This window comes from Vigna unguiculata, chromosome 3, assembly GCF_037176805.1.
Source record: "Vigna unguiculata cultivar grain cowpea cultivar isolate G323 ecotype 2 chromosome 3, ASM3717680v1, whole genome shotgun sequence".
Classification (NCBI taxonomy): Eukaryota; Viridiplantae; Streptophyta; class Magnoliopsida; order Fabales; family Fabaceae; genus Vigna; species Vigna unguiculata.
In genome coordinates this window covers 27,432,621-27,446,146 of record NC_140794.1, presented here as the reverse complement: position 1 = coordinate 27,446,146, position 13,526 = coordinate 27,432,621, and the positions used below count along the sequence as shown (strand labels likewise).

Here is a 13,526-nt window from a genome sequence, read left to right as displayed (position 1 = left end):
ACGTGAAGTGATGAAGGTGATGGTGGCAGGAGTTGGTGAGCGAAAATAATTTTGGTGATGTCATGAGTGGGGGTTGAAGGTGATTTGAGTCTTCTTCAACTTAAGCATAGAGTCTCGTAGAAGTCTTATGAAATGGTAACATGAGTTGAAGAAATACCATAGTGGGACCTGTTGAAAAGAAGTGTCCAAATTTGTAAGAAGAGTGTGTAGTATAATATTAGGTGAACCGTATACTAAGGCTATCCCTTCTCGTGTTTTGGTTTCTGAAATTACATCTCATATTTGTTGTTATCCTCTTGTACTTTACCGCACATAGGTGCCATCTTGTTTTATAGCGGTTTTGCAGACGTGTTCATTACTGGGGCAGGGCTTGGGGACTCTCATAAAACCCATCATTGCTCATACCATTCAACACACTCTTCTCTTTTCTTCTCTTCTCTCTTCTCTTCTCTTCTCTTCTCTTCAAATGGACCCTAATGAAGTGCAGCATTCTCATTGCCTAGAGATGACCATGGAACTGCACCAGGTTGTTCCACCACCCCACAAGACCACTCTCACCAAACTCAAAACCAGGCTCAAGGAAACCTTTTTCCCTGATGACCCTCTTCGTCAATTCAAGGGTCAACCACTCAAGACAAAGCTCATTCTTGCAGCTCAATATCTCTTCCCTATTCTTCAATGGGGTCCTAAGTACACCTTCAAACTCTTCAAATCTGATCTTGTTGCTGGCCTCACTATTGCTAGCTTGGCCATCCCTCAGGTTTCTTTCTTCTCCATTCTTTCACTCTTTTCCATGGTTGCTTAAAAGCAAAGACTTTTTATATATCTTCTGCATGATCATGGAAAAAATAATATTCACTCATATTCAATCTTATAATATACAGGGAATCAGTTATGCTAAGCTTGCAAATCTTCCTCCGATCGTGGGACTTTGTGAGTAGATTGATTGAACTCTATAGTTTGTGGTGATCTGTGTGCTGTATGTTAACCAGTTGTATTGCATAACTCAGATTCCAGCTTTGTTCCGCCGCTTGTTTATGCTGTTCTTGGGAGCTCGAGGGACCTAGCTGTAGGACCTGTGTCGATTGCTTCTCTGGTGCTGGGATCGATGCTGAGACAGGAAGTGTCTCCCACAGCAGACCCGGTTCTGTTCCTTCAACTAGCTTTCACTTCAACGTTTTTTGCTGGTCTCTTTCAAGCCTCACTTGGGATCCTAAGGTGGTAATATGAAACCATGCTGAAAATTTGTTGCAATATGTGAAAGTGTTCTGATGTGTTATTAATGATTGCAGACTCGGTTTCATAATTGATTTTCTGTCCAAGGCCATTCTGATTGGGTTCATGGCTGGAGCTGCTATTATTGTCTCCCTGCAACAGCTTAAGAGTCTGCTCGGAATCTCACATTTCACTAATCAGATGGGCCTGATTCCTGTGATGACTTCTGTTTTCCATAATATACACGAGGTTGGTTCCCCTTTAACTTTTGCTCATAAACACACGCGCACACAGAATTTCAATTCTGATAACTGTTCTTGTCTTTAGGCTAGAATCGATTTTACCGCTGTATTATTATCTCAGGTTTTGTTTCTGTGGTTTTTCTGCAGTGGTCATGGCAAACGATACTGATGGGGATTTGCTTTCTAGTGCTACTACTATTAGCAAGACACGTTGTATGTTATTCTCTTCAATCATTTCTTTCTCTTTCTCTGTTTTTTTTTTAACTTGCACTTTTTTTTGTCTTACTACATTTATCACAATCACTTTAAGTCTAAAGAAACCATTAACTTCCATGAAATAAGACAAACACCATTAACACAACTACTGTACATTATATATGTAATATAGTTTCACATGCACCAATTGTCAAACACATGGTCTGGGCTCAGGTTTGCATTGCATCCCAGCAACCACTGACACACTTCATTCACAGTCATAGTCATAGATAGGTGTGATCATTTCTTAAAGTTCACCCACAATCACTGTTTTCATTAACTCCTTTTAAATAAAATCAATGTATTCAATTGTTTTCAAATTTAAAACAAAACTATTTAATATGATATAGCAATGAAATTCTTAGGAAACTGTTTCCATTAGTACATAATATTCATATGTTTAATGCATTTTTACACTTAAAATATCCATGCTATATATTTTCATTTCTAAAACTATTTTGTATATATTGCTTTATTTGGTTAGCGGAAACAATCCCCTAGTATAATATAAGGGATACGAGTGTTGCAATATTATGAATTTTTGAAGATTTTGGTAAGATTGAAAAAATATTCTTAAATTTCTGAAATATATATTTCTATATATAGAGAGAAATAATGTTGGACAAACTAGTCATCCCACACAAATTTTATCATCTATTACTTGTACAAAATATTAAATAAATAGTAAATGCATACAAGTAAAAATGTAGTCAATAGTCTTACGTTAAAATATATTTAAAATGTTGTTTAACAAATAAAACATATTATATATAAAGTAGATTACGAATTATTATATAACATAAATTTGTTGAATAATACTTTATTTCTTAAAGGTTATCTGAATATTAATGGATAAATAAAAAGTGGATAGTTCTCTTGAAAATATTAATAATATATTGAAGAGATTAATTAACACAAATATTTTTTAATCATTAAATATTTTATAAAAAATAACTGAAATTAAATGCACTTGATAGTGTATCTGTAATTCTTTTAATATGTTATACATAATTTAATAATTTAATTAGTTAATTAATAGATATTTTAAAGATGATTTTCAAATATTCATTGTATTTAATAGTTTTCCTAAAGCTAAATATTCATTTAATAATGTATTAATTAAATATCTTATTTCATTAAATAATTACATTAAGAAGATATATTAATTTAAATGCATTTGATAGGATATAACTGTAGATTTTTTTTAATATGTTATATATTATATTTAACATTTTTTAAAAGAAGATAAATATTCATTTAATAATTTATTTATTAAATGTCTTATTTGATTAAATAATTACATTAAGAAGAAATACTAATCTAATTCATATATACAAGTTTTTGGGATATATGTTCTGAAATAAAATAAAAAAAACATTTATGTATGAGAAATCAATCGTATTTTAATGAAATTTTAAAGTGAATTATGTTAAATATATTTAACATAAAGAAAATTAAATAAATAGATGTATATTGTAAATAATGAAATGATACTTTAAAATAAAATATATGCTCTACTTTCAAAGCTAATAATTGGAAGTTTAAATGACTTCATAATCACTTTATAGTTGTTTGTGTTTATATTATTGGATTTGTGCCCAGAAAATAAAATATAAGTTTTTTTTTTTTTTATAAAATAGATAAATTATACTTTGACCTTTAAGATATAGTTATAACTTTTGACGTAATAACAGAATTAATAATTAAATTGCAAGAGTTTTATCATTTTATTTATTACAAAAAATAAACATAATTATTATGCAAAAGATAAAAACATAATTTTTTACATAATGTTAGGCATCCTATGACATCAAACATTAATTATAATATTAATTGTTGTGAAATCAATTGTGATTTTTACTTTAAAGTATAGATATATGTATGTCATATTAATTGTGTAAAGCAATAATTATAAAATCATTTTATCAAGATAATTCAGAAATTCTTATTTTTGAAGTTAAATGTTCACTAAAGCTAAGAATGTTACACATTCTTATGCTTGCATTTTATATAGATAAATAGTTCTTTATATTACCCTTACTTTATTAAACAAAAAGTATAGTATAGTTTAGGATTATAGTCATGATTACATTAGTTAATATACTTTATGTCTTTATATTATGATTGAACCCAAATAAAAACAAAAAAATTAAGATTAGAATTTCTTTATGTATTTTTGAATTGTTTTTTTCAAAAGTCAATTTTCACCTTTTAATGCGAAACTAACCTTATATCTCCTAATTAACTATTTATATATTTTAAGTTTTTAATTAATTTTGTTAATTGTTTTTAGTTTACAAAATAAGAAATTTATTTATTTTTATTTTAGTTTTTTTTTCAGTGGGTTAATATGTCAATTTGTAGGAGAAGTCATGATTTTTAATTTATTAGTAGGAAGCAAGTCTAGTCTAGTAATGTTTAATTAGTTGGTGAAGAATACACTAAAATGGATCAAATGACTTAATTTTCACTATTACTTCTCAAAACACAATTTATTATATTGTTCTTTTAATGAAATTTTGTTGTATAATATTTTTTTAAATAAAAAAAAATAAAAAAAATAGATGACTTACTAACCATGTCTTTTTATTAGCAAACTTGAAGAATATCTTGATAATAACACTACAAAGTTGATGAGACAACAATAATAAGATTTTTCAATTTTATAATGATAAGATTTTTTCTCATTAATTTTAGAATGGCAAGATTAACTCGTTAAAATAAAGTTTTAGGCTGTAATGAAAAATTTTAGAAATTCAATTAGTGTAAATATTAAATTTTTATATGAAATTAAAATATTAACTGCATATTAACAAATAGAAACTTAGTTAATAATATACTTATATTTTTATCAATTTTTTTCCCGAAATGTTCAAAACTAAACGAATTTTTATTATAAATTGTCAAACTAATTGAAATTGAAACAAAAATACTATAAATTGATCAAACCCAAAAAGTGTTGATGTGATTTATTTTGGGATAGTTTACGTGATTACATTATATTTGGGAATTGAATCTAACCCATGTAAACACCACTTTTAATCTAAAATATTGAGGTATTAGATTTTTTTTTTTTGTTATATGATATTTGACATCAGTGACTTGAATCAGTTTAAACAGTCACTAAGAGAAATAATGAGCTTTGATATCATTGATGAGATTATTTTTAGAAGGGATTAGGAAGATATTATTAAGAGTAATTGTGAGTTATGAGAGATTTTATTTTTCAAAAGAGATTAGAGAGACATCATATAAATGTGATTTTTAATTTAACATACCTACTAACACAAAAAAGGCCTTCAACGTCACCTGTTTAACATCTGCTCAAAAGAACACCCACATAAAAAATGACCGGTAGCAATTTTGTAAGTAAGTGAACAAATTTAACATTTGTAAATGATACTACTTTTAACTTAAAATTTTAAAATAATAGATTTATGAATATTTTTGTTTTGTGTATAATTTTGTCATTTCACGACTTAAATTCATATTTGAATTATTTCGAACAATTATTTGAGATCAATTTTTAATTCTTGTTGCAAAAATTCAACCAACCTAAACCACTCTAAATTCAACACGAATGCTTAATGTTATGAAAGTCATAGTAAGTGACTTTTAATGCACTCTTCGAAAGGGGTTTAAAAGGATATTTTTTTTCTCCTTTATTAGTTAGTATTGATTTTTTACTTCTTAGTTTTGAAATTCCAAAAGTTACTTTTATGTCATAAACAATATCAAATCAATAATTTTAATTAAACATTAGTGAAAATAAACATTTTCAACCAAAATATTTTAATTAGAATGAAAAGAAAATTATAAAACTAAAACCAAACAAATATGCAAAATTATTGATTTGGTTTGAGTATATATGATGCTGCATCTAATTGAACCAATTCAAATTGAATATTAGTTCTATATATCTTTTTCAAAGACTTTTTCTCTACAAGTTTAACCAAACCACATTGTAAATAAAAGTGTACAAATGAGTATCCATATGATATCATATTCACTTTTTCAATGAGAATATTTTTTTAAAAAAAATTATCATCCATAATTGTTTATAACTGTGCAAGATCACCAGTTAAACTATGGCAACAAATAAAAAAAAAAAAAACCCGATAAAAAAAAATTGCATGACCCATCATCGCATTTAACCCGATACAAAATTTAGAGAAAGTTGGACGAATTTATTTTTCACAGATCCTACTAATCTATGTAACTATAGAGATTTATTTATTCATGTTAAAGACATTAATTTGTGAACTATCCAATTGTTAAAGATGATAATCACCCAAACTTTTAGGATTTATTTCCTTAATACAAGAAAAAATATTTTTTAGTAGTACGAGTGACGTAAGATTAATTCAAAATGTACCACATGCATTATAAAAATTATATTAAAGGGTTTATTATCAGTTTTTGTCTTAATAGCATATGTAAATTAGCATTACTCTGTTTCTTTAAAAAAAAAGCTCTGATTTTAAAGGTGTATCTGAATTTGCATGATCAGATGTGATCTTTATGAAAGAACCATTAATGATTTTGTGATTGAAAATGAAATCCAGAAAATTCCAAATCTTCCTATACTGAAAAAATATTAGATTTATTATTTATTATTATTATTGACTAACATATATTCAAATAAATATACATGCAGAGCATAAAAAAGCCAAAGTTATTTTGGGTCTCAGCTGGAGCTCCTCTTTTGTGTGTTATCATTTCCACACTTGTAGTTTTTGCAATAAAGGCTCAAAATCATGGCATTAGTGTGGTAAGTATTATTTGAATTTCAACTTTTATTATTTCCTTTTGAAATCATCATTACCTTAAAATTGGAATTTTTTTTCCACAAAAACATTATGAACTTCATATTGATGCTGTTACTAGATTGGAAAATTGCAACAAGGGATAAATCCTCCTTCATGGAACATGCTGCGCTTTCATGGAAGTCACTTAGGCCTAGTCATGAAAACAGGGCTTATCACTGGCATTTTGTCTCTCACTGTAAGCTTAATATTTTCTTTCCCTTTTCTTTTCAAATTGTTTTCAACCTCGGAGTAATAATCAGTAGTAAACTTTCTGAAAAAATGGTATGTGAAATTCATCTTTTATTTGACACAATGAATTAGTAATTTTTGTTTATGTTTAACAGGAAGGTATTGCAGTGGGAAGAACATTTGCAGCTTTGAAAAACTACAAAGTGGATGGAAACAAGGAAATGATGGCAATTGGGTTTATGAATGTGGTTGGCTCCTCCACTTCCTGTTACGTTACAACAGGTTTGTGTTCGTTTGGTAACTAAAAACCAGTTGAAAATGTTGTCGTAGAAACTCAAAATCTAAGGATAAAACTTGCCCTTTATTGAAATTCAGGTGCTTTCTCTCGGTCAGCTGTTAACAACAACGCAGGTGCAAAAACAGCTGTGTCAAATGTAGTGATGTCTGTCACAGTCATGGTGACACTCCTTTTTCTGATGCCATTGTTCCAATACACACCCAATGTTGTGTTGGGTGCGATCATAGTCACTGCAGTGATTGGCCTCATTGATCTCCCTGCTGCTTACAACATTTGGAAGATCGACAAATTCGATTTCCTTGTCATGTTAACTGCGTTCATGGGTGTTCTTTTCATCTCTGTCCAAGGAGGCCTTGCTCTTGCTGTAAGTTCATCTATTTCTTTGCTTTTTCCAAATATCAACATGGTGCAAAACCTGTTTTTCATGTTGCCCATGTGCACTAAAATGCTTTTTTTTCTTTGATTTCAATGCTATTGATTAGGTTGGGTTATCAACTTTCAAGATATTGATGCAAATAACAAGGCCGAAAACAGTGATGTTGGGAAAGATTCCAGGAACAGACATATACAGAAATCTTCATCAGTACAAGGAAGCTGTGCGAGTACCTGGTTTTCTTATTTTAAGCATTGAGGCTCCCATCAATTTTGCTAACATAACATATCTTAACGAGAGGTTAGTTTGAGCTTCGTAAATTCTACGACACAAGTTTTCTTTTGTTACACCGATATTGTTTCTCCTATGACTAAAACATTGGCATGTTATGTTAGAACACTGCGCTGGGTGGAAGAAGAGGAAGACAACATAAAAGAACAATCAAGCCTTCGATTCTTGATATTGGAAATGTCTGGTAATGTCGTTATATATTGATGATACTTCATCTACCTATTTATCCCACATGCGATTCTCAACTAGTCACTTTGAAATTTGCAGCTGTGAGTGCCATTGATACAAGTGGAATCTCACTTTTCAAAGAGTTGAAAGCAACCTTGGAAAAGAAGGGTGTTGAGGCAAGAACACTAACTTCGACATATGCATAGTTTACATACCTTTGTGTATGTTTGGAATATTATGAATGGTAACTAATTCATGTGAGTTGTGACAGCTTGTGTTGGTGAATCCTCTGGCTGAGGTCATTGAGAAGCTGAAAAAAGTTGATGAAGCTTCTGATTTCATGCAAGCAGATAACCTTTTCTTGACTGTTGGAGAGGCTGTGGCTTCACTTTCACCAACAATGAAGGGTCAATCACCAACTTTTCTTGGAGGGGCACACACAATTGTGTAATTGCTAGATTTGGAAGAGGCAGAATGTATAAGCCAAAGTTAAGAAAAGAAAAAAAAATAAAAAATAGAAGATGTAGCCACAACAAGATTTTCAGAGAATTTGCGTAAAACTGGTAATTGTTAAATATAGTTTAAACGACAAAATTAAGATGAATCCTTGTCATTTGTGCCTTCGCTTACTACTAGTTGCTTGTTAATTCAATAGTTGAAGTTGATTTTCAAGCATCTAATACATTTGACTCAATAGAAATGCTTTCGAAAATATCGTAAATTTGCAAACATCTCATCGTATTAATTAAGAACTCATCAATATATAATTATTGAATTGGGAAAAGGTTATTTGACAGCTTTTCATTGCCATTAGACAAATTTTACAGAAATAAGATTCATGGAAGAAAGTGAAGAAAGAGAAAGAGAATAGTAACAAGAAGTAGTATTAAATGATAATAAGAAAGATTGTGGCATCAAAATATCATTGAATTTTGTTAGTTTTATTCGTAATTGTTATTCAATAAAAAACTAAAGTATTTAAATATAACAAAAAATATTCACCGACCGTAAGTCATATTTTATTATCAAAACTACTATACTTTTGTTATCAAAATAAAATAAAACATTATTTGAGCATATACTTTAAAAGATAAAAATATATTCACATGTTAAATTTCTATGCATATAAATTAGGTTAAAATACTCCTTTGGTCTATGTTTTTGTTGAAAAATCTCAAATAGGTCTAAGATTTTTTTTTAGTCTCAATTAGGTCCATATTTTTGAAAATGTGTAACAATTAGGCCCATTCCGTTAGTATAGAGTTAACGGTGTTAAAGATGTGCCACATGTCAACTCCACATTTTTTTGAATTTTTTTGATTTTTTTAAAAATTTTTTAAATTTTTTTAAATTTTTTTAAATTTAAAAAAAATTTTTTGAAAATTATTCATGCCATGTGTCACGTCAGTATTGTGCCACATGTCAATTCAGTAAGGTGACACGTGTCAAATCATTGTCTGAATCTCAATTTGGTCTATATATATTTATAACTTTTTACATCCGCCACAAAAAAGCAACTCCTTATTGTCTATATTTGTTGTCCTAAGCAATATAACCCAAATTTCATATTAAAAGTATTCTTATTTTGACTCGTTCTTTTTAAGACTACTGAATTTTAACTTTATTACAATTAGGAGTAAATCAATAAGTTTAAAATAAATAGTATACTTTGAATTATGAGAATAAATATAATTTAAAATAAGAGATATTAACTTAATAATGTTTTGTTGGATAAAAAATATTAAATTTGGCATAATTAATGTATTGGAATTTTAAATTTTACATGAAATATTATTTTCAATATTTAATTATTTAGTTTATTTTGAGTTTATGTCAATATTTAGTTATTTATTTATTCTTTTACATAATATTTAAATTTTATCATTATTATGTGAAAGTTGCTCAAGAAGCCTTATTTTACAAATTTCTTTTATGTTGAATTTCAAATGCAAATTTTGTTATTACACTTTTACATTGTTTTGTAATTTCAATTTTTAAATTTAAACTTGATTACCGTATATTCTAAATTTCAAATTTCTCATTCACAATATGAATTTGAATTTTAGAAAAAACAAATTGATTATTATCATCCTATGATTACACTATCTATTGCCAAAGTGCGCATACATTTCAATCAAGCACAACGAACAATTAGTATTTCACGCTCTTCTATGGAAAAGGAAGTTTCATCAAACTAGATGATCTCCCCATATCCATATCAGTGGGAAAGGAAGCTTCATCAAACTAGATGATCTCCCCATATCCATATCAATGGGAAAGAAAGCTTCATCGCCCTAGATGATCCCCCCACACCAACAAAAAATAAAATAACACATAACAATACACAAGGACAAATCCAAAAAACTAGAAGGCAAAAGGCTGGCACCATCCTGGCCACGAGTGGCCGAGTACATCTCGGTCAAGAATGGCTGACCACATCACGACCAGGAGTGGCCGGGTACACCTCGTACTTTCCTTCACCTGCAAACAAACTTAGCCAACGACATACAAAGAGGCACAAGCAACAATTACAAACACAAAAGTCTAAGGAAGCAAGTAAGTTCAAAATATAAAGTTAAAGCATACAATGTGCGTTAATACATGTCCAAAGGGTGAATACCAAAGCTCAAAATACAATTCATAAAACAAGAAAATATAAATGACAAGTCAATTCTCTAGAGGAGTAGCAAGTTTCTGTTGCCCAACAACAAGGATCTCCTCAACAACCATGAAAGAGTCTTCGTACACATCTTTGTCAATGTCAAAACGCTCATCCTTCGCATTGAAGTTGAACAAATGTGAAGCCTGGCGCAAGGCCTTGTAGAAACCTTCCTCGTGTTGAGACATCACGTACCCTTTCAGTTGATAAATTCGACCAACTTTCTCAACATTCTCCTTCTTTGATGTTGCCAGCTCCCCCTCTAATTGTTCCAAGGCCGCCTAGGACTCCTCATCTTTTTTCTCGAAGTCCCTACAACATACTTTTAAGGCGTTACGTTTCGCCAGCAACTGTGATCGTTCATTTTTCACATTTTCCAATTAAAGGGAAACCTCCTGCCTCCTGTTGTTGGCCTCAGTCAACTCCCTCTGTAAATTCTCTATCTCAGCAGTCAGCTTGCCTGTCTTTGGCAGTTGGCTTAACACTATGTCCAGATGGCGATCCATCACCATTGCTCTGGCATGGAGTTCATTTAGCGCATACAACACAGTCTCAAGATGCATGGCTAAAACAATCTCAGCCTCCTCTGATGATAGGGAAACCTCTATGCCTTGGTTAATTTTAAGTTGCGAGTCAAACAGCGCTGCCAAAGAGTCAGCCGCACTATTGATAGACGAAGTGCCTCGAGACTTCTTTGGAGAAGATGGTCGGGGAGTCCTCGGCCTTGCAGCGCGATCCTTGCGCTTGCTTTTATTCTTCTCTGCAGCATGAGGCATTAGGTCGCTGAGAGGGCAACTTTGTGGGAGTACGACGAGAACTCTCACCTCCTTTCCTTTTCTCCTCCTCCAGCTTTTTCCTCCTCAGTTCTAGAAACACTTCCTTACTAGAGGGACAAGCAGCAACCATGATATATGTAAATAAAAATAAGCATTAGTCAAAACATAACAGACGAATATGTACGAGTAGTTAGACAAACGTACATACCGAAAAAATTATCGCGCAGATGAGAGGACCTAAACACACCAATACTTTTCTTGGAGGAGAGTTTCTTGGGCAATTGGTCCAAATAAGACAACACATACAAGTCTTCCTGGGTGAGGGATGTTCTCGGCCAAACTCGATAGGGGTGGGATATTTAGTCCAGAAGAAAGGGAATTTGGGTTCGCCATCGTCAAAATAAAAATATTCAGTCCCCACGGATCGGATGACTACCTTAAAGAATCCAGTCTTATAGGACGCAAGCAAGCACTGATGGTTTTGACCCACTAGGCACTTACGGGGTAGGTTTCAAATGAAACACTCGATAGATCAGTCAGAACGCCTAAAGGGATGCCCAACTGTTAGGATGCAGTTGACTAGGTGCTACGTTCAGCACCCTTAACACTCCCATTGTAAAGTAATCAGAAGGAGGTTCGACATAGAGGATTCTTGAGATCGTCTGGTTCCATACTAAAATAGTACCGATCAGGTACAATATTATTGATGATAAACTTTATGTTACACTTTCATATATATTATTGCCATATTTTTTGGATTCTATATCATGTGTGCTTGTTTTGAATAAGAAAATGATGAGAGAAAATGAAAAAAATAATTTAATTAGAAAAAAAAATTTATATATATAAAAAAAATTGGTCTCTTAAATTTTTTGTCCAAAGTTATGCCATTGGTTAAAAGCACACATTGTCAAATGTCAATATCATATTTAACCACATGTCAAGTTGTAAAGTGTGTTTAACTTTCTTCTTTTAGTAAATTTTGACACTTTTGATTATTGGGTTTGTTTTAGGTTTAAAAAGTTACTTTATGTAATGGATTGAAGTTTATAATTTATATAAATTAAGCTTTTTAACATTTTTATTGAAATCATTGTAACTAACTTTTTTTTAGTACTTGCTTGCTTATTAGAGTTGAAAGGCGTAAAACTACGTTCTAACAAGTTAATGCATGAACTATATTGTACTTATTTTGAGTTTGACACATTTGCCTTTTGTACTTATTATTAAAATAAATATCGTTATGAATTTCAACTTTAAAAATAAAATGGTAGTAATCACCTTTCTAGATTTAATTTGTTAAAATTAAATATTTTAGTTAATTTTACCAAAATTTCATTCCTTTAAGAAGACATCTAAAAAGGTCCATCTTTTGAACCAAATTTTTTCATAAACAAATAACATCCTTTAAACAACAAAAAAGAAACATTCCTTTTCAACTAAATTTCCTTTTATTCACATTTCATTAGTTATACTTTTTACCTTGTTATTTGAACCTTTAAAATTTGGTCCCAATATTGAATTTTATAATTTTTGGAAATCTCACTTCGACTAGAGCTAAGATGAATTTATAGTATATAAGTGATTACATATCTCACTTTACAAGTTGATTTTGTAAGATTGAGTTGCATTTGAAATTCATTTCTTAAGATGATATTAGAACCATCTGAAGTATGTTCTATTCAGATTTGTTATTTGTTAGACTTATCGTGCCATCAGAGCATCATTAATATCTAGTCACATGTTCAATATGTATATGTCTCAACGTGAAAGGATGCAAATCTCATCTTATAAGTCAACTTTATGTAGTTGAGCTAGACTTAAGTCCACTTCTTGAGATAGTATCAGAACCATGCGAAGTTTATCCTAACAATATTTATTATTTATTAGGCATATCGTGTCATTTGCTATCAGACCACCATTAATATCTAGTAGGGTGCAAACATTACTTTACATGTCAGTTTTATGAGATTGAGTTAGAATTAAAATTTACTTTTCAAAATAGTATCAAAGTCATTTGAAGTCTATCTTAGTAAGACTTTTGTTGTTTAGTAAACTTATTATGTTGTTCGTTATTGAGAACTATTGTACCATTCAATAATATTGAGAACTATCGCATAGCGTAACCAATTTTGTAAACTTGGTTTAGACTTAAAGCACACTTCTTACATAATTATATTATTGAGATTGATTATATACATGATTATCAATCCTTCAAGGTTTTATAATAAAAATAAAAAGCCTTAAAATCA

General features: G+C 30.3%; 1 protein-coding gene across 1 annotated transcript; it reads left to right on the top strand.

Annotated features, from left to right (window-relative positions):
- Positions 1-380: 380 nt before the first annotated feature.
- Positions 381-8,452, top strand: AST91 (sulfate transporter 91). Its single transcript, XM_028059689.2, has 13 exons — positions 381-760; positions 885-933; positions 1,011-1,218; positions 1,293-1,464; positions 1,605-1,670; positions 6,370-6,483; positions 6,600-6,716; positions 6,865-6,991; positions 7,085-7,371; positions 7,490-7,680; positions 7,776-7,855; positions 7,939-8,015; positions 8,111-8,452. Exons 1-13 carry the CDS (start codon positions 467-469, stop codon positions 8,288-8,290), a joined length of 1,962 nt encoding a protein of 653 aa, XP_027915490.1. The 5' UTR covers positions 381-466; the 3' UTR covers positions 8,291-8,452.
- Positions 8,453-13,526: the final 5,074 nt, after the last annotated feature.